Source organism: Procambarus clarkii, chromosome 90 (assembly GCF_040958095.1).
Source record: "Procambarus clarkii isolate CNS0578487 chromosome 90, FALCON_Pclarkii_2.0, whole genome shotgun sequence".
Classification (NCBI taxonomy): Eukaryota; Metazoa; Arthropoda; class Malacostraca; order Decapoda; family Cambaridae; genus Procambarus; species Procambarus clarkii.
The window spans coordinates 5951468-5975469 of NC_091239.1; the positions used below are offsets into that span (position 1 = coordinate 5951468).

At 48.2% G+C, this 24002-nt stretch overlaps 1 protein-coding gene across 1 annotated transcript in view; it reads left to right on the forward strand.

Annotated features, from left to right (window-relative positions):
- The window catches only part of LOC138359245 (solute carrier family 49 member 4 homolog), a 202204-nt gene that overhangs the window by 163628 nt on the left and 14574 nt on the right, over positions 1–24002 (forward strand). Inside the window, exons 6-7 of the mRNA XM_069318232.1 lie at positions 865–1051; positions 1305–1487. Coding sequence (XP_069174333.1) covers positions 865–1051; positions 1305–1487 — 370 coding nt within the window. The remainder of the gene's footprint in view (positions 1–864; positions 1052–1304; positions 1488–24002) is intronic.

The window sequence follows — 24002 nt, forward strand, 5'->3', positions numbered from 1 at the left end:
GTTACAACGTTGTGGCAGCGTTGCTACCACAACGCTGTTTGGGTAGCATTGTTCCTCTTTCTCACCACTCACTCGTCTCTGAACCAATGGCAAACGAGCTAAGATGTCTAAACCAATCCCAACCTGCCATAAAAGTCGGATAGCGAAGATGAAAAAGTACTCAGATGGATAGAAAGCTTTGGATGACCTAACATGGACAGTATCAGCTGACCCTTTGCTAGCCAAAACCTGAAACTACCCTCTCACCTCTCCGCTACTTATAGCCTCAAGAATACTGTATTCTAAGGACGACTTGTATAATCTGTCAAGGCAGCAAATGCCATTGCAACACAGTTGAACTGCCCATCTACAGGGTTATGTGAAAATACCTATCAAGGCAGAACCAAAGTCTCGAAATAAAGGACATACGATAGTGCACTGTTGCATGTGCACACTGGATATTCCATGCTGGTGACCTAACGACGTGCACTCAAATTGCACTCTTAACACAAACATGAAATTCCAGTCTCTGGCACTCAAAAAGCAGTTTATGTATAGGTATATCATAAATTTTGTGTTAATAATCATTTTGAAAAAAGGCAAACCACTGTTTAGTTATACTGTGCTTGTAATGTCTGTTCTAATATTAAATAATTTTCATTACTCCTTTCCAGTTTCTATTTAATATACATATATATACATATATACCATACTTTGCATATATTTTAACGAAAGTTGTTAAGATAAATTGCCATACTTAATGTCAGTATGTCATCTTAAATGACATACTGCTCAAGATTTAAACATTAGCTTTCAAGGAACCTGAAAACTATTGTTTCGAACGATTAAACAAATGAGTCTATTAATGTAATTTTGTTCCCTGAGGACGACGCCATGTGGGTGGGACTCTCAGCCATACTGGTTGCAGGAGCGATCAGCCTGTCGCTAGCGCGTCTAACAGACCTAGTTTATGGTCATATCAAGGTATCACTCATGGCTTTCATGATTATATCTTTGTGCTGCTTCTATTGGTTCTACCTCTTGACAGTGGGCGCCATCGTCATAACAAAAGGTAAGTATACGTTCAATTTCACCTCTAAACACCCACTTGTGTCAATATTTGTTTCTTCGATTAAATTAATTATTATTTTTATTATAATATTGATTTTTAAACGTTGCATGTAGTGTTAAACAGTAAAATTATAAACATTTTCTTAAACGTAGTCTAAGAGTTTTCAATAACATATATATACCGAGCATAATAGTAAATGTGTTAATACAGTACAGTATTTACATAGATAATCCAAATTTACATCTTCTTGCAGGGCAGATTTTTAGTTCTGTGGTGATTGGCATATCATTCAATTTTGCCACTACTCCACTCTTCTTTGAGATGAGTGTGGAGTGCTCTTACCCCTGTCCGGAGATTATTGTTGCCGGCCTCCTCACCGGAGCTATGAACTTTATTGAGCTGGTCTTCCTCTTTATGTTTCTAATACCTGATATAGGTAAGGACATCTTTTTTAATCTGAATAATTGGTTTTATTACTAAACAAATTTTAGTATCAAGTCATTTATTTTTATACTGCACCGTTCATTAGCTTTTATGCTTTCTTCAAAATGTATGCTTGTATTTGCTTAATTTGTGGTCGTGACTGAATAACCGTAAACAGGCTAGAACTATTAAATGTAGCCCACATGGATAACAGATTAGTGTTATAAGGTACAGATTACACAGATATCAGGGCATGGGAACATAATGTAGGCCCCACAGACCATATAACTGTTTAGCGAATCAAAATGTAGTAAATATCAATAACAGGTCCGGTCGTCATAATGTAGCCCACACATATAATAGGTTAGGGCTACATGACAAAGCCAAGGAGATAACAGGTAAGTGATGCATAATGCAACACACACACAAACGCACATGCAGGACTACATAATGTAGCCCACACATATAACAGGTCAGGATTACACAGTGTAACCCACAAAGATAACTAATAAGGACTACGTGGTGTAAGCTTCACATATATCAGGTCTTGGCTACATGATGTTCTCAGAACAGATAAGAGGGGCTAAATAAGAAATACATAATGTAGCCCACACAGATAAAAAGACAGGGCTACATTAGGCAGCCAATAGAGATAACAGTTGAGGGCTGCGTAATGTAGTCTGCACAAAAAAAGAAACTCCATATGTAATAGTACTCACAGAAAGAAAACTGACAGGAATCATAATAAATGCCATTTTTCCGCAGGACTATTATGTAGTCAGGAAAGTGGGAAGGAAGAGAAGGAGGTGGAGGAGTGGCTCTGTTGATATAGAAGAACTTGAGTTTCGAAGAGAGGGATATCACGAGATGTGAAGGGGTTCAGAGACCATATAAAGGGGTACTGTAACGATAGGAAGACCAATGATAATAGTAATATATAACCCTCCACTAAATGATATAAGACCCAGATAGGACTATAATAGGAGCAACTTGGCCACCATCAATTTAAGAGACAGCAGTTTCTGATACTTGCTGGAATGTATCTAGACACTTAATCAATGGAGACTTCAACCATGCCAAGACAGACTGGGAAAATGGGGGCAGGGACTAAACTTTGGATTCCGCAAAAGCGGATCATCATCAGCATATGCTCATATAAACAAACTTTAGAAACTTAGGTAAGGAATCATTTAGGACCTTGCATTACATATATGTCAGGCCGTTCCAGGAATATGGAGTCCGTACCTAGTTTAAGTCCGCACGAAGTCCGTACAAAGTTAAAGTTCAGAAGCACGCCACCAGATTTGTATCTGAGCTGAAGGGTATGAGCTATGAGGTAAAGCTTCTGGAATTAAACCTAATGTTACTAGAAGACGTGAGAGTTAAAGTAAACGTGATTACCATCTATAAGATTCTCAGGGGAACTGGCAGGGTAGACTATGACAAATTATTTTCCATGGGTGGCTCATTTTTTCGGCAACTGAAAAGTAAACAAAAAGAATGCATTAAGAAGTGATGTGGTGGAGGCAAACTCCATACACAGTTTCATATGATGATAATATAGAGCCCAATATGCTTAGGGCCCTGTTCTGTTGGCTGATGATTGAGAAGCGAAAACCAAAGAGTCGAAACTCAACCGCCGCAAGCACAACTAAGTAAATTCAGATAACGGGTTAGGGGGCTACATAATGAAGCCCATTCAAATAACAGGTCAAGGCTTCATAATGTAGCCCACTCAAATCAGCCTGTCCTCATAAACAAAGGCCAAAGTTCATTCAATACCGCCGCCGAACCCCCTCATTAGACTCTGTGTAGACTAACTCTTTCTCTTTCAACGGTAAATATTACACTCAAACTTTCGGTGTCGCTATGGGTTCCCCTCTCTCCCCTGTTCTTGCTAATTTCTACATGGAATACTTCGAAACTGTTCTTCTTCCTTCAATTGATACTCGTCCCTCTCTCTGGCTTCGCTATGTTGATGACATTTTTGCTTTATGGCCTCATGACCTTAATCTTTTCCAGCCTTTCCTCGCCTCTCTTAATAATCTGGCTCCTTCTATCCATTTCAAAGTTGAGTGGGAATCTAATTCCCTCTTTCCTTTTCTTGACGTTCATGTTCACAGCTCTGTGTCTGGGTTCTCTTTCTCTGTCTACCGTAAACCTATGCATAGTGGCATGTACATTCACTTCTTTTCCTACCATCCTCCTTCTGTTAAGAAAAGTGTCCTCGTCTCTCTCTTCCTCCGCGCTCTACGCATCAGCGACCCTCAGTTTCTTGATTCTGAAATTGCCTTCATCTACAAATCATTCTCTCGCCTTGGTTACCCTTTGCATTTCATCAACTGTGCCTACTCTCAAGCTAAACGAAATTTCTTTCATCCTAAACCTGCTTCCAACACTAGTAGCACTTTACTATGCCTTCCCTTCATATCTGAACTCAAAACTTTTACCAATACCTTTCGTCCTCTTGACATTAAACTCGTCTTTCGACAAACTAACACACTTCGTAGCAATCTAGTTCACACTGCTCCTCCTGCTTCTAATGCTGCTGGTGTCTACTCTATTTCCTGTTCGTCTTGTCCTCTCCAATACTTTGGCGAAACTGGCCGTACACTGAATGACAGACTTAAAGAACACAAGAGAAGTGTTAAGTCTGCAGAAACTAACAATGCTCTCTTCTGCTATGTGATGGATTCTAATCATCCCATTGTTTGGTCTTCCTCCAAAATAATCTTTCCTGCCTCTACTCTACACAGACGCCGTCTTGTTGAATCGGCTCTAATACACAATGTACCCAACATGAACTTGAGTCCTGGCTTTGTTGCTGTGGACTCTTCCCTTTCACACTATATACTCAAATGCTCTAATCTTTCTAACAAACGTGACCTAACATAAGCCTACCCCTTTCATTTATCTTTCTTTCTCTTTCCTTTTCTTTCTCTCTTCTCCCTTTTTCTGTTCATTGTCTTCTCCTACGCTCCCTTGCTATCCTCTTCTTATTCATATCTCCTTCTCATCCGGTGGTTATAATAGGAGCTGCCTCGTATGGGCCAATAGGCCCTCTGCAGCTCTTATTATTATTACTATCCCTTCTACTACACCTTACTTTGCTCCTCAGCTCTCTCTTGCCTATTTATTGCCTGTCTCTACTTCCTCATCACAATCGACTTGAGAATGGTCCAGGACGGACCGAAACGTGGTCGTCCCTTCACCTTCTAGTGTGTGGTCTGGTCAACATACTTTAGCCACGTTATTGTGACTCATCGCCCAACTCGTCCTCTTAAAAATGTCACTTTTGGCTCGTATGCGCGCTATGGCCAAATTTGGACGTAATTTGAAATGAAATCGACTCACAAAAGTGACGTTCTGTTCCGTTTTCTATTTGAATCGTCCGGCCTACGCGCAGAGGTTATAAGCACTTTACGCGCTAGCTAAAGTGCTTAGCAGAGGCTACGCGCACTTTAAATTAACGTTTTTCATAACGTTCCCCCTCCCCGCTCAGCTCGTTGTCGCCGTGTGGGGGCTTAGTGGGCGGCTGCCAGAGTGTGATGCTCCTTGGGACAGTCCTCTGTCCTTTTCTAGCCTTGTGCTCCTGCTGCCGTCCTCTCCAATTCTGCTGGGCATCTTTTCCTTTTCCTTCTGTTTCGTTTTTCTCCCCCCTCTTCTCCTATCTGCTTGCCGTTTCCTACCGACCTTTTGCTCGTTCTGGTTCTTCCCTTGGACTTCTTCTATTTTGACGCCCGGGTGCTTGAGGAGGCATACTCATGCACCCGTAGAACTGCAGTACCCGACGTCGAGAGCGAGGGGAACCTTTTATTGTCAATCCCCACTTCGTCACTGAACCCGATCTCGACGGACTGTCGGTTTCTTAAGGTGGCGTTTGTGGGGCGTATACTCGCGACGCACCCCTAGGAGGCCCCGACAAGATCGGCGATAGCTTCTTGTTGGGTGTCCTGCCTCTAATTGTGGCTCCATGGTGGGTGTGGGGGCACATTCGTGAGTGAATTCTTTCTTTCGTCAAGATGATTACCCCTGCTTCGGCTTCTTCTGGTTTACCTTCTCAGGCTCGTGGGGTGGGCGACCAAGCCCCCGAGTCGGTCCGTATTGGAAGACCGGGCTCTGTAGCCTCCGCTGCATTGGGCCCCGACCTTGCTCCTCCTTTGGCCTCTCTGACTCCTTCCTCTGGCTCCCCTCCCTCCTCTGTGGTTGGGTCGAGCCCCAAGCCCCCAGTGGTGACTACCTCGTCCCCTGGCGCGGCTCCTTCTCTCGTTGTAACTACTGCGCCTTTTGACCGCTCTCTCTCTGGGGGTTCCCACCGCCGTCCTCGTCACGGCCGCCCTCGCTCGATTCCTTCCAGTTCTGCTACCTATCAAGCCTTGTTTGGTCCCGCTTCGTGGGCCAAATATTTTGATCTCCTCCCTCTTGATTCTGCGCCTCCTGACGATTTCTCCCTCCATCGACATCTCATTGATTCCGTGGATGCCTCCATTACTTTCAACCCCACTCGTCTCGGTACACGTGTCGTTGCTGCTCCTTCTCAGGATGCTGCTTCCCGCTTGGCTGCCTTATCCTGCCTTGGCGAGACCCCCGTTCGGGTCTCGAAGAACGTTCAGTTGAATGCCAGTGTTGGCACTATTTTGCTCCCGCCCCATGTTGCGACCGGTGTTCGGGACCTGCGCGACTGCCACGACGATATTCGACATATCCTCGCTGCCCAGGGCCACTCTATTCTCCAGGTGGACACGTTTACTCGTCCCCCCTCGTGGTAGTCGCCGTCAACCCCTCCGGGTTGTGAAGATTACCTTTGATGGTAGGACCCTTCCACCCTCTGTCATTCTTGCTGGTGCCAGGTGCTCTGTCCAGGAGTACATTCCTTCTCCTCGGCTCTGCAACAAGTGCTGGAGGTTTGGGCATGGTGCCCTCCGCTGCTCCGGGACTGTCTCTCTCTGTCCTTTGTGTGGTGGCGAAGGTCACTCTAAGTCGGAGTGCGCTTCTCCCCAGGCTCGTTGCCTCAACTGCGGTGAGGCCCATCCTACCTTCTCCCGTGCGTGTGTCCATTACAAGCTTGAGGCGGCCGTCCTCAACTTGAAGCACCGGGAGCGTTTATCTTTTCCTGAGGCGAGGCGCCAGGTTCGCCGGCTCCCGCCTTATGCTAATATCTCTTATGCTCGCGTGTTGCGCTCTTCCTCTCCTCATCCTTCCCGCCTTCCTCAGACTCACAACCGTTTCCGGGCCTTGGACCCTGATGCGCCCACTGCCCCCTCCTCTGTCCCTTTGGGTTCTCTCCCGAAGGATCCTCCTCCTGGTCCTCTGTCTGGGGTTCCCCTTCCTTCTACCCGGTCTGTCGTGTCTTCTGTGTCTTCTTCCTCGTCCCCCTCCGATCCTCCTTCCCATCCTCTTCCTCCATCTATCGGCTCTCCCCGCCGCCTGTCGGTGCGGGCGGATGTCCATCGCTCTCCTAACGGCCGTCGTGTGTGCTCTCGTTCGGCTTCTCCTGTTGAGACACTGGAATCCGTTGCCCGGTACGTAGTTGCTGGGACACCGGTCTCTTTAAGTCAGAAGCGTAAGCCTGGCTCCTCTCCTTCCTCTTCCCCGGCGGGTAAGAAGGCTTCGCTTTCTTCCTCAGCTCCTCCTTCTGGCTCTGTTGCTCCTTCCCCTCCCGTTTCAGTGCTTGCGCCCCCTGTTCCTGCTATGGAGGTTTCTTTGGCCCCTGCTTCCCTTTCGGTTGCTGCTCTTGCTGGGGTGCGCTCCTCTCTTTCTACTCCCCCTCTTCCTGCTGCTGTCCTTGACTGCTCCTCTCCGTTGTCTGCTCCTCCTCCTCCTCCTCCGGACCCTGCCCGCCCACCTCTGATCTGTTCTCCCGTTTCCTTCCCTCCGTCTTTGCTCAGTTTACCCATGCCCCCTAACCCTGACTTTGCTGACCCTGATCCCGACCCTGATATTCTTTAACGTGCTCTGTTGGTCTTTCGCCTTTGTTTCTTCCTTGTTCTCTGTTTTTGTCCTTTCTCTTCTCGTCGTTGTCCATTCTTCAATGGAACGTTCGAGGTTGTTACGCCAATTTCCTCGAACTCCAACTTCTGGTTTCGCGGTTTTCGCCCCTTTGTGTCTGTCTCCAGGAGCCAATGCTTGGTGCTCGTCCTGGTCGTTTTCGTGGCTATTCCTTTCTCTCCCCCCCCCCCCAGCCATTGCTGGGGCTTCTAATTCTTCTGCTCTCTTGATTCGGGCTGATGTTCCCTTTGTTCCTTTACTTTTTCCTTCGCCTCTCCATTGTTCTGCTGCTCGTATCTTTGTGGTGAAATGGTACTCAGTTTGTTCCATTTATCTCCCCCCGAGTGTCCCGCTCTCTCTTCCTGATTTGAAACACCTCCTAGACTCCTTGCCGGAGCCTGTGCTCCTGCTGGGTGACTTCAATTGTCGTCATTCTCTTTGGGGTGACGTTCTGACGAATACCCGGGGTCGCCTCCTTGAGCCGTTTCTCCTCTCTTCTTCCCTGTCTCTTCTGAATTCTGGTGAGCCCACTCATTTGGACTCTCGAACTCGCACCCTTTCTTGTCTTGATCTTTCTCTCTGCTCTTCTTCTCTTTACTTAGATTTCACGTGGCAGGTTCTTGATGACCTCCATGGAAGTGATCATTTCCCCATCCTTGTTTCCTTTTTCTCTTTTCGCCCTTCCCTCTCTTTCCCTAGGTGGCAGTTTGCTAAGGCGGACTGGACCCTATTTTCCCTCAGTGCTACTCTCTCTGACCTCTCCCTTCTGCCCCTCTCTCGCGCTCTCCTCCTTTTTCATGACACTGTCTTCGACGCTGCCCTCCGCTCTATTCCTCGCTCTTCCTCTCGGGGTCCACGGAAGTGCGTTCCCTGGTGGAATGCGGACTGTGCTCGGGCTGTCCGCTGTAAGCGTGCAGCCTGGAAGAAGCACCGCCGTAGGCAGACGACCGATTCTTTTCTTTTCTTTCGGAAAGCGAGTGCGGTGGCCCGTAGGGCCATCCGTACGGCTAAACGTGAATGTTGGGCATCTTATGTCTCGACAATTACGTCCGAAACCCCTCTGGCCCAGATCTGGAAGCGTATCCGCAAGATAGCGGGTAAGTTCGTTCCCGATGTTTCACCGGTCCTTCACCTCCATGATACTCTTGTGGCGGACCTGTTGCAGGTCGCTTCCGAACTGGGTTCCCACTTTTCTTCTGTTAGCTCTGGTCTTCATCTTCCCCAATCTTTCCTTCTTTGTAAACCTGTCCTTGAGTCTCGTCCTTTAGATTTCTGCACTCATCTTCAGCTTCCCTATAATGATCCCTTCTCTCTCTCTGAACTTCGTTCTGCCCTGGCCCTCTGCGGTTCTACGGCGGCGGGCTCCGATGGTATTCATTATGAGATGCTTCGCCATCTCCCTCCGAGCACGTCTCAGTATTTACTGAGTCTGTATAATCGGATCTGGGAGTCGTCGTCAGTCCCTGAGGACTGGCTCGATGCCGTTGTCCTCCCTGTTCGCAAACCGGGGTCTCTGGGTACTTCCCCTAAGGACTTTCGCCCTATTGCTCTCACAAGTTGTGTCTGCAAACTCTTTGAACGTATGGTTAACGTTCGTCTGATGTGGTTCCTGGAACACCATCACCTCCTCTCCCCTTCTCAATTTGGTTTCCGCAAGTGCCGCAACACGACAGATGTCCTGGTGAACTTGGAGGTCTATATTCGTACTGCTTTTGCTGCGAAGACCTCCGTTGTTGCCGTCCTTTTTGACCTGGAAAAGGCTTACGACACCACTTGGCGTTATCATATCCTATCTCAACTTCATTCTTTTGGCCTTCGTGGTCATCTCCCTCTCTTTCTCCGCAGCTTCCTCTCTCGTCGTTCCTTTCGGGTGCGACTTGGTACCGCTCTGTCTCCCTCTTTTCAGCAATACGAAGGTGTGCCCCAGGGTAGTGTTCTGAGCACTACTCTTTTTCTGGTTGCCCTCAATGGTCTTCTTTCCTCTCTTCCTTCTGGTGTCTTCTCCGCTCTCTATGTCGATGATCTTACCCTTTGTTGTCAGGGTGATGATTCGCCTCTCCTTCAACGCCGGCTTCAACTTGCAATTGATGCCGTGTCGTCTTGGGCCACAGGTCATGGCTTCAAGTTCTCTACTTCTAAGACTTGTGCCATGACTTTTACGCGGAAACGGGTTGTTCTTCGTCCCTCTTTGTCACTTTATGGTCATCCCCTTGAATACAAAGATTCCGCGAAGCTTTTGGGGTTATTCCTTGACACTCGTTTGTCTTGGTCTCCCCATATCTCTTACCTCCGTGTTGAGTGCTCTAAGGCCCTTACCCTCCTTCGGGTCTTGTCCCATACTTCTTGGGGGGCAGATAGGCGCACTCTCCTTGCTTTACATTCCTCTCTCGTCCTGTCTAAGCTCGATTATGGTTGCCCTGCTTACTCGTCTGCTTCTCCTTCTACTCTTCGCCGTCTTGATGCTTTGCACCATACTGGGTTGCGCCTCAGTTCTGGTGCCTTTCGTTCGACTCCCGTCCTTAGCTTGTATGTTGACACTGGCTTCCTGTCTCTCCAGGACCGCCGTGATCGCTACTGTCTTCGCTATCTTGCGCGGTCCTTGCAACATCCTTCCTCTCGCCTCTGTCGTGCTTTAACTTTTACCCCTCCTGCGGTTCCTGTTCCTCTTCACCACCTCCCTCTTTCTGTCCGGTTATCTCGCCTACAGGATTCTCTTTCCGTTCGTATTTCTGATGTTTCTCCTCGTGTTGTTCCTTCTTTGCCCCCGTGGAGGGTCCCTCTTCCGCGGTTTTGTACATCCCTGACTCGTATCACTAAAGCTTTTACCCCTCCTACGGTTCTAAAACGCCTTTTCCTCGAGCACTTTTCTTCTCACTCCCGCTCCGTTTCTGTCTTCACCGATGGGTCTAAGTCAGCGGACGGTGTTGGCTACTCTGTTGTTTTTCCTGATCGCACTTATATGTGTCGCTTGCCTCCGGAGACTAGCATCTTTACAGCGGAACTTTATGCTATTCTCTATGCTCTTCGTCTCCTGCTTTCTCGTTGTCAGTCTTCCTTTGTGGTTGTTGTTGACTCTCGTAGTGCCCTCATGGCTCTCGGGTGCTTTAATCCAGTTCATCCAGTAGTTGTCGAGATCCAGCATTGGCTGTTTCTCGTTCACAGTAAATTTAAGTCGGTTGAGTTTTGTTGGGTTCCCAGCCATATTGGCGTGTCTTTAAATGAGCGTGCGGATGCTGCCGCTAAGGAAGCTGTCCGCTCTTGTCCCATCTCTCGTAAAGGCATTCCGTATTCCGACTTTTACCCGGTTATCCATTCCTCAGTCCTTACCCGTTGGCAGGCTTCTTGGTTGTCTGTTACTGGTAACAAGCTACGTACTCTTAAATGTTGTGTTTCCTCGTGGCCGTCCTCCTTCCACCATAACCGGCGGTGGGAAACAGCTCTGGCGAGGTTGCGTATTGGCCATACTCGCTTAACCCATGGTCACTTGATGGAGCGCCGCCCTGCTCCTTATTGTCCTAGTTGCATTGTCCCTCTTACGGTCGTGCATGTCCTTCTTGAATGTCCTGACTTCCAGGACGAGTGTGTCTTGCTTTCCGACCGCCCCTCGCGGTCACCTGTCCCTCGATAGAATTCTTGGTGACTCGGATACTTTTGATATCGTTCGCCTTATGCGTTTTTGTTCTCGTATTGGCATCCTTGGTGATATTTAGCGCCCTCTGATTATTTTGCGTATTTGATGGTGCTACATAGCCTTCCCGGTTTGGTGCCTTCTTTTGATAATTACTTACTTACTTTCATAACGTTTTGAAACTTTATGAGAATTTCCTGCCCACCTAACCTATCAGAGGACCCTTAACTTACTGTTGTTGAAAAAAAATCCCAAATTTATTTTCATTTTTTCATTTTCAAATTACGTCCAAATTCGGCCATACGGGCAAACTGCCAAAAGCGACGTTCTTTTTAAGAGGACAGGTTGATGTCGCCTGCTTAAAATATAAATATTCAGCGTTGCACAACAATTCCGTATGTATACCTGACAGATGAGATTGAATTTGACCTTCCCCTTCATAGAAACTGACCTTCCTCTTCATAGAAACTGACCTTCCCCTTCATTGAAACTGACCTTCCACTTCATTGAAACTGACCTTCCCTTTCATTGAAACTGACCTTCCACTTCAATGACACTGACCTTCCCCTTCATTGATACTGATCTTCCCCTTCACTGAAACTGACCTTCCTCATCATTGAAACTGACCTTCCCCTTCATTGAAACTGACCTTCTCCCTTCATTGAAAATAAACTAATGTCAAAGAGAGACGGATTACTGACAGGCATCTTGAATCCAACTGATTTCAAGTTGATGCTATTTGAGTAGTGTGTTTGGCGTGGTTTTAAACCAGGATAGCGCCAGAATCTGTTGATGTATAATGTTGCGGGTGTTCAAATGTATAGAACTTCATGGCATGATTAATTTATATTAATTAGGCTGTCATTGGTCTCATTATCTTAATTTTGTTGCACATAATGAGTCGTTACAATGTATCATCTCTCTGATGCTTAGTTAATGTCACTCACTTTATACCTAAAGTGTAATTTTCTATTTAGAATGCTTTGCACCTGTTTAGTAAATGCGTATCAAAATTATTTGTATAATTTGCTACCAATAAATTTTCTGACTGTGATAATGAATGTTTGCTTGGTATGCTGATATTTGTGACTTATGTAGGTAATGGACTGTTTATTTTATTTACATTTTTTTTTGCTTCATTTGACTTGATTTGAGAAGGTCAGAGCTACACAATGTAGCCATCACAGATAATAGGTCAGTGATACATAATGAAGCCTACACATATTAAAGGTCAGGGCAACAAAAAGTATCCCATACACATATTAGGTCAGGACAACGTACTGTAGCTCACAGAGATAACAGGTGAGAATTATACAGTGTAGCCCGCATAGATGATAGGTCAGACTACATACTGTAGCTCACACAGTTAACAAATCAGGACTGTATAATGTAGGAAGAACAAATAACAGGTCAGAGCTATATAATGTAGACCACATAGACGCCACATGAGCTCTTCATAATGTAGGACACAAACATAACAGGTCAAGGCCACACAATTTACTCTACACTTTACAATTTACACTCTACAATTTACTCTGTTCGTTATTTGTTACGACATTAAATGTCCTGTGCGGTGCTCCGTGTGAAGTGTTAAGTGCAGTGTTTGTGCACAGTGTATAGTGATAACATGGCAGAGAGAGAAACCATTGACAATCTAAACGATGTTCAGGAATTTCGGAACAAGGAGGACTGTCTTGCTAGATTGAACCCCCTCCCCATCCGGCCCGTTGGCGCCGTGAGGGGGGCTTAGTGGACAGCTGCTGGAGTGTGATGCTCCGTGGGACAGTCCTCTGTCCTTTGGTGGTCTTGCACTCCTGCTGCTGTTTTCTCTAATTGTGCTGAGCACTTCTTCCTTTTCCTTTTGTTTCGTTTTTCTCGCCCCTCTTCTCCTATCTGCTTGTCTTTTCCTGCCGACCTTTTGCTTGTTTTGGTTATTCATTTGGACTTCTTCTATTTTGACGCCCGGGTGCTTGAGGAAGCATACTCTTGCACCCGTAGAACTGTAGTACCCAATGTCTCGAGCGAGGGGAACCTTTTATTGTCAATCCCCCTTTCGTCACTGAACCCGATCTCGACGGACTGACGGTTCTTAAGGTGGCGTTTGTGGGGCGTATACTCACGACGCACCCCTGGGAGGCCCCGGCAAGATCGGCGATAGCTTCTTGTAGGGTGTCCTGCCTCTAATTGTGGCTCCATGGTGTGTATGGGGGCACATTCGTGGATGAATTTCTTTCTCTTCGTCTTAATGTCGTTGAATGTTTCTGTTGTACCCTCTCAGGCTCGTGGGGTGGGCGACCAAGCCCCCGAGTCGGCCTGTATTGGAAGACTGGGCTCTGTAGCTCCCGCTGCATTGGGCCCCGACCTTGCTCCTCCTTTGACTGTCCTGAATTCTTCCCCCAGCTCCCCTCCCTCCTCTGTGGTTGGGTCGAGCCTCAATCCCCCGGTGGTGACCACTTCGTCCTCTGGTGCGGCTAAGTCTCTCGTTGTGACTACTGCGCCTTTTGACCCCTCTCTCTAGAGGTTCTCAACGCCGTCAGCGCCACGGCCGCCCTCGCTCGTTTCCTTCCTGTACTGATGCGTATCAGGCCTTATTTGATCCTGCTTCGTGGCCCAAATACTTTGATCTCCTCCCTCTTGATTCTGCACCTCCTGACGATTTCTCCCTCCATCGGCATCTCGTTGATTCCATGGATGCATCTGTTACTTTCAACCCCACTCGTCTCGGTACAAGTGTCGTTGCTGCTTCTTCTCAGGATACGGCTTCCCGCTTGGCTGCCTTATCCTGCCTTGGCGAGATCCCTGTTCGGGTCTCAAAGAACACTCGGTTGAATGCCAGTGTTGGCACTATTCTCCTCCCGCCCCATGTTGCAACCGGTGTTCGGAATCTGCAGGACTGCCACGATGACATTCGGCATATCCTCGATGCCCAAGGCCATTCTGTCCTCCAGGTGGACTCGTTTACTCGTCCCCCTCGTGGTCATCGCCGTCAACCCCTTAAGAGTTATGAAAATCACCTTTGATGGTAGGACCCTTCCATCCTCTGTCATTCTTGCTGGTGCTAGGTGCTCTGTCCAGGAGTATATTCCTTCTCCCCGGCTTTGTAACAAGTGCTGGAGGATTGGGCATGGTGCCCTCCGCTGGTCTGGGACTGTTTCTCTCTGTCCTTTGTGTGGGAGTGAAGGTCACTCTAAGTCGGAGTGCACTTCTCCCCAAGCTCGCTGTCTCAACTGGGTTGAGGCCCATCCAACCTTCTTCCGTGCCTGTATCCATTACAAGCTTGAGGCAGCCGTCCTCAACTTGAAGCACCGGGAGAGTTTATCTTTTCCCGAGGCGAGGCGCCAGGTTCGCCGGCTCCCGCCTTATGCTAACGTCTCTTATGCTCGCGTGTTGCGCTCTTCCTCTCCTCGTCCTTCCCACCTTCCTCAGACTCACAACCGTTTCCGGGCCTTGGACCCTGATACGCCCACTGCCCCCTCCTCTGTTCCTTTGAGTTCTGTCCCGAAGGGTCCCCCTCCTGGTCCTCTGTCTGGGGTTCCCCTTCTTTCTACCCGGTCTGTCAAATCTCCTGTGTCTTCTTCCTCGTCTCCCTCCGATCCTCCTTCCCGTCCTTCTCCTCCATCTATTGACTCTCCCCGCTGCCTGTAGGTGCAGGCGGATGTGCATCACTCTCCTAACGGCCGTCGTATGTGCTCTCGTTCAGCGTCTCCTGTTGAGACGCTGGAATCCGTTGCCCAGTACGTAGTTGCTGGGACACCGGTCTCTTTACGTCAGAAGCGTAAGCCTGGCTCCTCTCCTTCCTCCTCCCCGGCGGGTAAGAAGGTTTCGCTTTCTTCCTCGGCCCGTACTACTGGCTCTATTGCTCCTTCCCCTCCCATTTCAGTGGTTGGGCCCCCTGTTCCTGCTATGGAGGTTTCTTTGGCCCCTGCTTCCCTCTCGGTTGCTGCCCTTGCTGAGGTGCGCTCCCCTTTTTCTACCCCCCCCTCTTCCTGCTGCTGTCCTTGACTGCTCCTCTCCGTTGTCTCCTTCTCTTCCTCCTCCTCCGGAGCCCGCCCGCCCACCTCTGGTCCGTTCTCCCGCTTCCATCCCTCCATCTTTGCTCAGTTTACCCATGCCCCCTAACCCTGACTTTGCTGACCCTGATCCCGACCCAAATATTCTTTAACGTGCTATGTTGCTCTTTTGCTTTTGTTTCTTCCTTGATCTCTGTTGTTGTCCTTTCTCTTCTCGTCGATGTCTAATCTTCAATGGAACGTTCGAGGTTATTACGCCAGTTTCCTCGAACTCCAACTTCTAATTTCGCGGTTTTCGCCCCTTTGTGTCTGTCTCCAGGAGCCGATGCTTGGTGCTCGTCCTGGTCGTTTTCGTGGCTATTCCTTTCTCTTCCCCCCCCCCCCCCAACCGTTGCTGGGGCTCTTAATTCTTCTGCTCTCTTGATTCGTGCTGATGTTCCCTTTGTCCCCTTACTTTTTCCTTCGCCTCTCCATTGTTCTGCTCCTCGTATCTTTGTGGGGAAATGGTACACAGTTTGCTCCATTTATCTCCCCCCGAGTGTCCCGCTTTCTCTTCCTGTTTTGAAACACCTCCTGGACTCCTTGCCGGAGCCTGTGCTCCTGCTGGGTGATTTCAATTGTCGTCATTCTCTTTGGGGTGATGTTCTGACGAATACCCGAGGTCGCCTTCTTGAGCCGTTTATCCTCTCTTCTTCCCTGTCTCTTCTGAATTCTGGTGAGCCCACTCACTTGGACTCTCGGACTCGCACCCTTTCCTGTCTTGATCTTTCTCTCTGCTCTTCTTCTCTTTACTTAGATTTCACGTGGCAGGTTCTTGATGACCTCCATGGCAGTGACCATTTCCCCATCCTTGTTTCCTTTTTCTCTTTTCGCCCTTCCCTCTCCTTCCCAAGGTGGCAGTTTGCTAAGGCACACTGGAACCTATTTACCCTCAGTGCTGCTCTCTGACCTCTCCCTCGTGCTCTCCTCCTTTTTCATGACACTGTCTTCGACGCTGCCCTCCGCTCTATTCCTCGCTCTTCCTCCCGGGGTCCACGGAAGTGCGTTCCCTGGTGCAATGCGGATTGTGCTCGGGCTGTCCACTGTAAGCGTGCAGCCTGGAAGAGGCACCGCCGTCGGCAGGCGGCAGATTCTTTTCTTTTCTTTTGGAAAGCGAGTGCGGTGGCCCGTAGGGCCATCGGTACGGCTAAGCGTGAATGTTGGGCATCTTATGTCTCCACAATTACGTCCAAAACTCCTCTGCCACAGATCTGGAAGCGTATTCGGTAGATAGCGGGTAAGTTCGTTCCTGATGTTTCACCGGTCCTTCACCTCCATGGTACCCTTGTGGCGGAACTGTTGCAGGTCGCTTCCGAACTGGGTTCCCACTTTTCTTCTGTTATCTCTGGTCTTCATCTTCCCCAATCTTTCCTTCTTCGTATACCTGTCCTTGAGTCTCGTCCTTTAGATTTCTGCACTCATCTTCGGCTTTCCTATAATGATCCCTTCTCTCTCTCTGAACTTCGTTCTGCCCTGGCCCTCTGCGGTTCTACGGTGGCGGGCTCCGATTGTATTCATTATGAGATGCTTCACCATCTCCCTCCGTGCACGTCTCAGTATTTACTGAGTCTGTATAATCGGATCTGGGAGTCGTCGTCAGTCCCTGAGGACTGGCTCGATGCCGTTGTCCTCCCTGTTCGCAAACCGGGGTCTCTGGGTACTTCCCCTAAGGACTTTCGCCCTATTGCCCTCACAAGTTGTGTCTGCAAACTCTTTGAACGTATGGTTAAAGTTCGTCTGATTTGGTTCCTGGAACACTATCACCTCCTCTCTCCTTCTCAATTTGGTTTCCGCAAGTGCCGCAGCACGACAGATGTCCTGGTGAACTTGGAGGTCTATATTCGTACTGCTTTTGCTGCGAAGACCTTCGTTGTTGCCGTCCTTTTTGACCTGGAAAAGGCTTACGACACCACTTGGCGGTATCATATTCTATCTCGACTTCATTCTTTTGGCCTTCGTGTTCATCTCCCTCTCTTTCTCCGCAGCTTCCTCTCTCGTCGTTCCTTTCGGGTGCGACTTGGTACCGCTCTCTCTCTGCCTCTTTTCAGCAATACGAAGGTGTGCCCCAGGGTAGTGTTCTGAGCACTACTCTTTTTCTGGTTGCCCTCAATGGTCTTCTTTTCTCTCTTCCTTCAGGTGTCTTCTCCGCGCTCTATGTCGATGATCTTACCCTTTGCTGTCAGGGTGATGAATCGCCTCTCCTTCAACGCCGGCTTCAACTTGCAATTGATGCCGTGTCGTCTTGGGCCACCGATCATGGCTTCAAGTTCTCTTCTTCTAAGACTTGTGCCATGACTTTTACTCGGAAACGGGTCGTTCTTCGTCCCTCTTTGTCACTTTATGGTCATCCCCTTGAGTACAAAGATTCCGCGAAGCTTTTGGGGTTATTCTTTGACACTCGTTTGTCTTGGTCTCCCCATATCTCTTACCTCCATGTTGAGTGCTCTAAGGCCCTTACCCTCCTTCGGGTATTATCCCATACTTCTTGGGGGGCAGATAGGCGCACTCTCCTTCCTTTACATTCCTCTCTCGTCCTGTATAAGCTCGATTATGGTTGCCATGCTTACTCGTCTGCTTCTCCTTCTACTCTTCGTCGTCTTGATGCTTTGCACCATACTGGGTTGCGCCTCAGTTCTGGTGCCTTTTGTTCGACTCCCGTCCTTAGCTTGTATGTTGACATTGGCTTCCTGTCTCTCCAGGACCGCCGTGATCGCTACTGTCTTCGCTATTTTGCTCGGTCCTTACAACATCCTTCCTCTCGCCTCTGTCGTGCTTTAACTTTTACCCCTCCTGCGGTTCCTGTTCCTCTTCACCACCTCCCTCTTTCTGTCCGGTTATCTCGCCTACAGGATTCTCTTTCCGTTCGTATTTCTAATGTTTCTCCTCGTGTTGTTCCTTCTTTGCCCCTGTGGAGAGTCCCCCTTCCGCAGTTTTGTACGTCCTTGACCCGCGTCACTAAAGCTTTTAGCCCTCCTACGGTTCTAAAACGCCTTTTCCTTGAGCACTTTTCTTCTCACTCCCGCTCCGTTTCTGTCTTCACCGATGGGTCTAAGTTTGCGGATTGTGTTGGCTACTCTGTTGTTTTTCCTGATCGCACTTATATGTGTCGCTTACCTTCGGAGACTAGCATCTTTACAGCGGAGCTTTATGCTATTCTCTATGCTCTTTGTCTCCTGCTTTCTCGTTGTCTGTCTTCCTTTGTTGTTGACTCTCGTAGTGCCCTCATGGCTCTCGGGTCCTTTAATCCGGTTCATCCAGTAGTTGTCGAGATCCAGCATTGGCTGTTTCTTGTTCACAGTAAATTTAAGTCGGTTGAGTTTTGTTGGGTTCCCAGCCATATTGGTGTGTCTTTAAATGACTGTGCAGATGCTGCCGCCAAGGAATCTGTCCGCTCTTGTCCCGTCTCTCGTAAAGGTATTCCATATTCCGACTTTTACCCGGTTATCCATTCCTCCGTCGTTACCCGTTGGCAGGCTTCTTGGTCGTCTGTTACAGGTAACAAACTCCGTACTCTTAAATGTTGTGTTTCCTCGTGGCCATCCTCCTACCACCGTAACCGGCGGTGGGAAACTGCTCTGGCGAGGTTGCGTATTGGCCATACTCACTTAACCCATGGTCACTTGATGGAGCGCCGTCCTGCTCCTTATTGTCTTAATTGCATTGTCCCTCTTACGGTCGTGCATGTCCTTCTTGAATGTTCTGACTTCTGGGACGAGCATGTGTCTTTCTTTCCGACCGCCCCTCGCAGTCACTTGTCCCTCAATAGAATTCTTAGTGACTCGGATACTTCTGATATCGTTCGCCTTATGCGCTTTTGTTCTCGTATTGGCATCCTTGGTGATATTTAGCGCCTTCTGATTAATCTGCGCATTTGATGGTACTACATAGCTTTCCCAGTTTGGTGCCTTCTTTTGATAATTACTTACTTCATAATGCACGCATCACATATAACAGTTCAAAGATAAATAATGAAACCAACACAGATAGCAGGTATGAGTTTCATACTGTAACTGATCAAGGTTAATAATATAGCCCTCATAGATAACTTATCAAGGATTATTAGCGTATTCCACACAGATAACAGATCAGGATTACGTAATGTGGCCCACATATGAGATCAGGGCATCATAACTGAGCCCTCATAGACAGTCGGTCTAGGCTTCGTGATGTAGCCCCCATACATGTAACAACTCAAGGGTACGTAATATAGCTCACAGGAATGGTAACATAATTCCTACATGATTGGGAAATAATTTGCCATTACCAAAATAATGGCAACATACTCTCACCAGTTTGGGTGAGAGTAGCGTCAAGTTGAATCCATAGGAGTGGATAACAGATCTCTGCTGACCCCTTGGAGTGTATTGAAACCTAGCAGCAAAAGGCGGAGATGTGTTGGACGGGGAAGTGAACTATCAGCGGGGAAAGTGCCAAGCCATTAAGACTATATACCACTAGGAAAGGGTCAGTATAAGGATTTATGATGGGGAAAGAGGGAGGGAATGGTGCCCAACCACTTGGACGTTCGGGGATTGAACGCCGACCTGCGCGGAGCGAGACTGTCGCTCTACAGTCCAGCCCAAGTGGTAGGAGACTTGAGTTATGTGTAATAACTATAGAAAGGTATAATTTTATACCTTACAGTCTACCGCATTATCCAAAACTACCTACCACAAGTACTAAGGAGAGTCGATTGATTGATTGATGAAGATTAAGCTACCCAAACGGTGGCACGGGCATGAATAGCCCGTACGTGGTGGCCCTTTTGAGCCATTATCAGTATCAAGAGCTGATACTGGAGATCTGTGGAGGTGCGACTGCACCCCACGTGACGAGAGATGTCTCCCGTGTAAGGAGAGTCGGAGAGTGGGCAAGGTCCTCATGTTTGACAGTGGAGTCCGGACGAGTGGCGAGGTCAGTAAGGACAATAACCAGTAACATTTTATCAACGGCAGGGTGAAGTCGGTCGAAGGATGTTATGGCAGTGAGTCACAAGTATAGTTTATTGATTATGGTACAGGAGCTCAAGTGAGGTAAATTCACCAGTGAGAGGTTTGGTACATTCAGTGAGGCTAGTGTTCACTGCTAAACGTAGTACTATCGTGAAAGTTCCAGTGAAATAACACCATGCAGTGAACAGTGACAGTGTTGGTGGAGACTGATCAATATAGTGCTAGCCGAGTTACGTGCACAGCCATTACCTGATAGCTACACAGAGACGGGTCGACTGTGCGTAACCGTCTGATGACAGCTTAAAAGGCGATAGGAGTCGGAAAGCAACTCGTCTAGCGTATCTTTTGAACCCATTATGAGACACGATAGGGCGAGAATATACAGCGAGGTGACCCAGGTTTAGAGGTCGGCCACCCTGTCATCCTATTATGAGGAAGCCAGAAGGATACACTCAACATGGCCAGGGATGTAATTAGGGCAGTGACGTTGGAACTGACAACAGCTCGAGCTGTACCTTGACAAGTGCGAGCAGAGGCTCTTCAACTCCCTCTGTAATCAGCTGATTAGATAGGTAACAACCCCCCACCCACCCCTTACCTCTTGAATTCAGGTGTTCTTGAAAGAAACAAGTAGGATTGATGATAATTATCTTGATGTTTGAATCTATTGCATTTACTCTGAGACCGGGCTGCATACCATATGCCCTATAGAAAACAGGCTATTGTTATGGAATGTAGCCTGTAAGTATTCAAGGAATTCACAGTTCAATGATAACTAGTTAGGGGTTACATAATGTAACCCAAACAAATAGGTGGTCAGGGCAATGTATTGTAACCGACATACATGTATCAGGTCAGTGCTTCATAATGTAGCCCGTATAGACAACAAGGTGAACACTGCATAACGTAGGCCACCCAGATAACATGCCATGGCTCCATAGTGTAGCCTTTACTAGTAGCAGGTCAGGGCTACATAATAAAGCCAACACAAGTAGCAGGTCAGGGCTACATAATTAAGCCAACACAAGTAGCAGGTCAAGGCTACATAATGAAGCCAACACAAGTAGCAGGTCAGGGCTACATAATGAAGCCAACACAAGTTGCAGGTCAGGGCTACATAATGAAGCCAACACAAGTAGCAGGTCAGGGCTACATAATTAAGCCAACACAAGTAGCAGGTCAGGGCTACATAATTAAGCCAACACAAGTAGCAGGTCAGGGCTACATAGTAAGTAAGTAATTATCAAAAGAAGGCACCAAACCGGGAAGGCTATGTAGCACCATCAAATACGCAAAATAATCAGAGGGCGCTAAATATCACCAAGGATGCCAATACGAGAACAAAAACGCATAAGGCGAACGATATCAAAAGTATCCGAGTCACCAAGAATTCTATCGAGGGACAGGTGACCGCGAGGGGCGGTCGGAAAGCAAGACACACGCTCGTCCTGGAAGTCAGGACATTCAAGAAGGACATGCACGACCGTAAGAGGGACAATGCAACTAGGACAATAAGGAGCAGGGCGGCGCTCCATCAAGTGACCATGGGTTAAGCGAGTATGGCCAATACGCAACCTCGCCAGAGCTGTTTCCCACCGCCGGTTACGGTGGAAGGAGGACGGCCACGAGGAAACACAACATTTAAGAGTACGTAGCTTGTTACCAGTAACAGACAACCAAGAAGCCTGCCAACGGGTAAGAACTGAGGAATGGATAACTGGGTAAAAGTCGGAATACGGAATGCCTTTACGAGAGATGGGACAAGAGCGGACAGCTTCCTTAGCGGCAGCATCCGCACGCTCATTTAAAGACACACCAATATGGCTGGGAACCCAACAAAACTCAACCGACTTAAATTTACTGTGAACGAGAAACAGCCAATGCTGGATCTCGACAACTACTGGATGAACCGGATTAAAGGACCCGAGAGCCATGAGGGCACTACGAGAGTCAACAACAACCACAAAGGAGGACTGACAACGAGAAAGCAGGAGACGAAGAGCATAGAGAATAGCATAAAGTTCTGCTGTAAAGATGCTAGTCTCCGGAGGCAAGCGACACATATAAGTGCGATCAGGAAAAACAACAGAGTAGCCAACACCGTCCGCTGACTTAGACCCATCGATGAAGACAGAAACGGAGCGGGAGTGAGAAGAAAAGTGCTCGAGGAAAAGGCGTTTTAGAACCGCAGGAGGGGTAAAAGCTTTAGTGATACGGGTCAAGGAAGTACAAAACCGCGGAAGAGGGACCCTCCACGGGGGCAAAGAAGGAACAACACGAGGAGAAACATCAGAAATATGAACGGAGAGAGAATCCTGTAGGCGAGATAACCGGACAGAAAGAGGGAGGTGGTGAAGAGGAACAGGAACCGCAGGAGGGGTAAAAGTTAAAGCACGACAGAGGCGAGAGGAAGGATGTTGCAAGGACCGCGCAAGATAGCGAAGACAGTAGCGATCACGGCGGTCCTGGAGAGACAGGAAGCCAGTGTCAACATACAAGCTAAGGATGGGAGTCGAACGAAAGGCACCAGAACTGAGGCGCAACCCAGTATGGTGCAAAGCATCAAGACGGCGAAGAGTAGAAGGAGAAGCAGACGAGTAAGCAGGGCAACCATAATCGAGCTTAGACAGGACGAGAGAGGAATGTAAAGCAAGGAGAGTGCACCTATCTGCCCCCCAAGAAGTATGGGACAAGACCCGAAGGAGGGTAAGGGCCTTAGAGCACTCAACACGGAGGTAAGAGATATGGGGAGACCAAGACAAACGAGTGTCAAGGAATAACCCCAAAAGCTTCGCGGAATCTTTGTATTCAAGGGGATGACCATAAAGTGACAAAGAGGGACGAAGAACAACCCGTTTCCGCGTAAAAGTCATGGCACAAGTCTTAGAAGTAGAGAACTTGAAGCCATGACCTGTGGCCCAAGACGACACGGCATCAATTGCAAGTTGAAGCCGGCGTTGAAGGAGAGGCGAATCATCACCCTGACAACAAAGGGTAAGATCATCGACATAGAGAGCGGAGAAGACACCAGAAGGAAGAGAGGAAAGAAGACCATTGAGGGCAACAAGAAAAAGAGTAGTGCTCAGAACACTACCCTGGGGCACACCTTCGTATTGCTGAAAAGAGGGAGAGAGAGCGGTACCAAGGCGCACCCGAAAGGAACGACGAGAGAGGAAGCTGCGGAGAAAGAGAGGGAGATGACCACGAAGGCCAAAAGAATGAAGTTGAGAGAGGATATGATAACGCCAAGTGGTGTCGTAAGCCTTTTCTAGGTCAAAAAGGACGGCAACAACGGAGGTCTTCGCAGCAAAAGCAGTACGAATATAGACCTCCAAGTTCACCAGGACATCTGTCGTGCTGCGGCACTTGCGGAAACCAAATTGAGAAGGGGAGAGGAGGTGATGGTGTTCCAGGAACCACATCAGACGAACGTTAACCATACGTTCAAAGAGTTTGCAGACACAACTTGTGAGAGCAATAGGGCGAAAGTCCTTAGGGGAAGTACCCAGAGACCCCGGTTTGCGAACAGGGAGGACAACGGCATCGAGCCAGCCCTCAGGGACTGACGACGACTCCCAGATCCGATTATACAGACTCAGTAAATACTGAGACGTGCCCGGAGGGAGATGGCGAAGCATCTCATAATGAATACCATCGGAGCCCGCCGCCGTAGAACCGCAGAGGGCCAGGGCAGAACGAAGTTCAGAGAGAGAGAAGGGATCATTATAGGGAAGCTGAAGATGAGTGCAGAAATCTAAAGGACGAGACTCAAGGACAGGTTTACGAAGAAGGAAAGATTGGGGAAGATGAAGACCAGAGCTAACAGAAGAAAAATGGGAACCCAGTTCGGAAGCGACCTGCAACGGGTCCGCCACAAGAGTATCATGGAGGTGAAGGACCGGTGAAACATC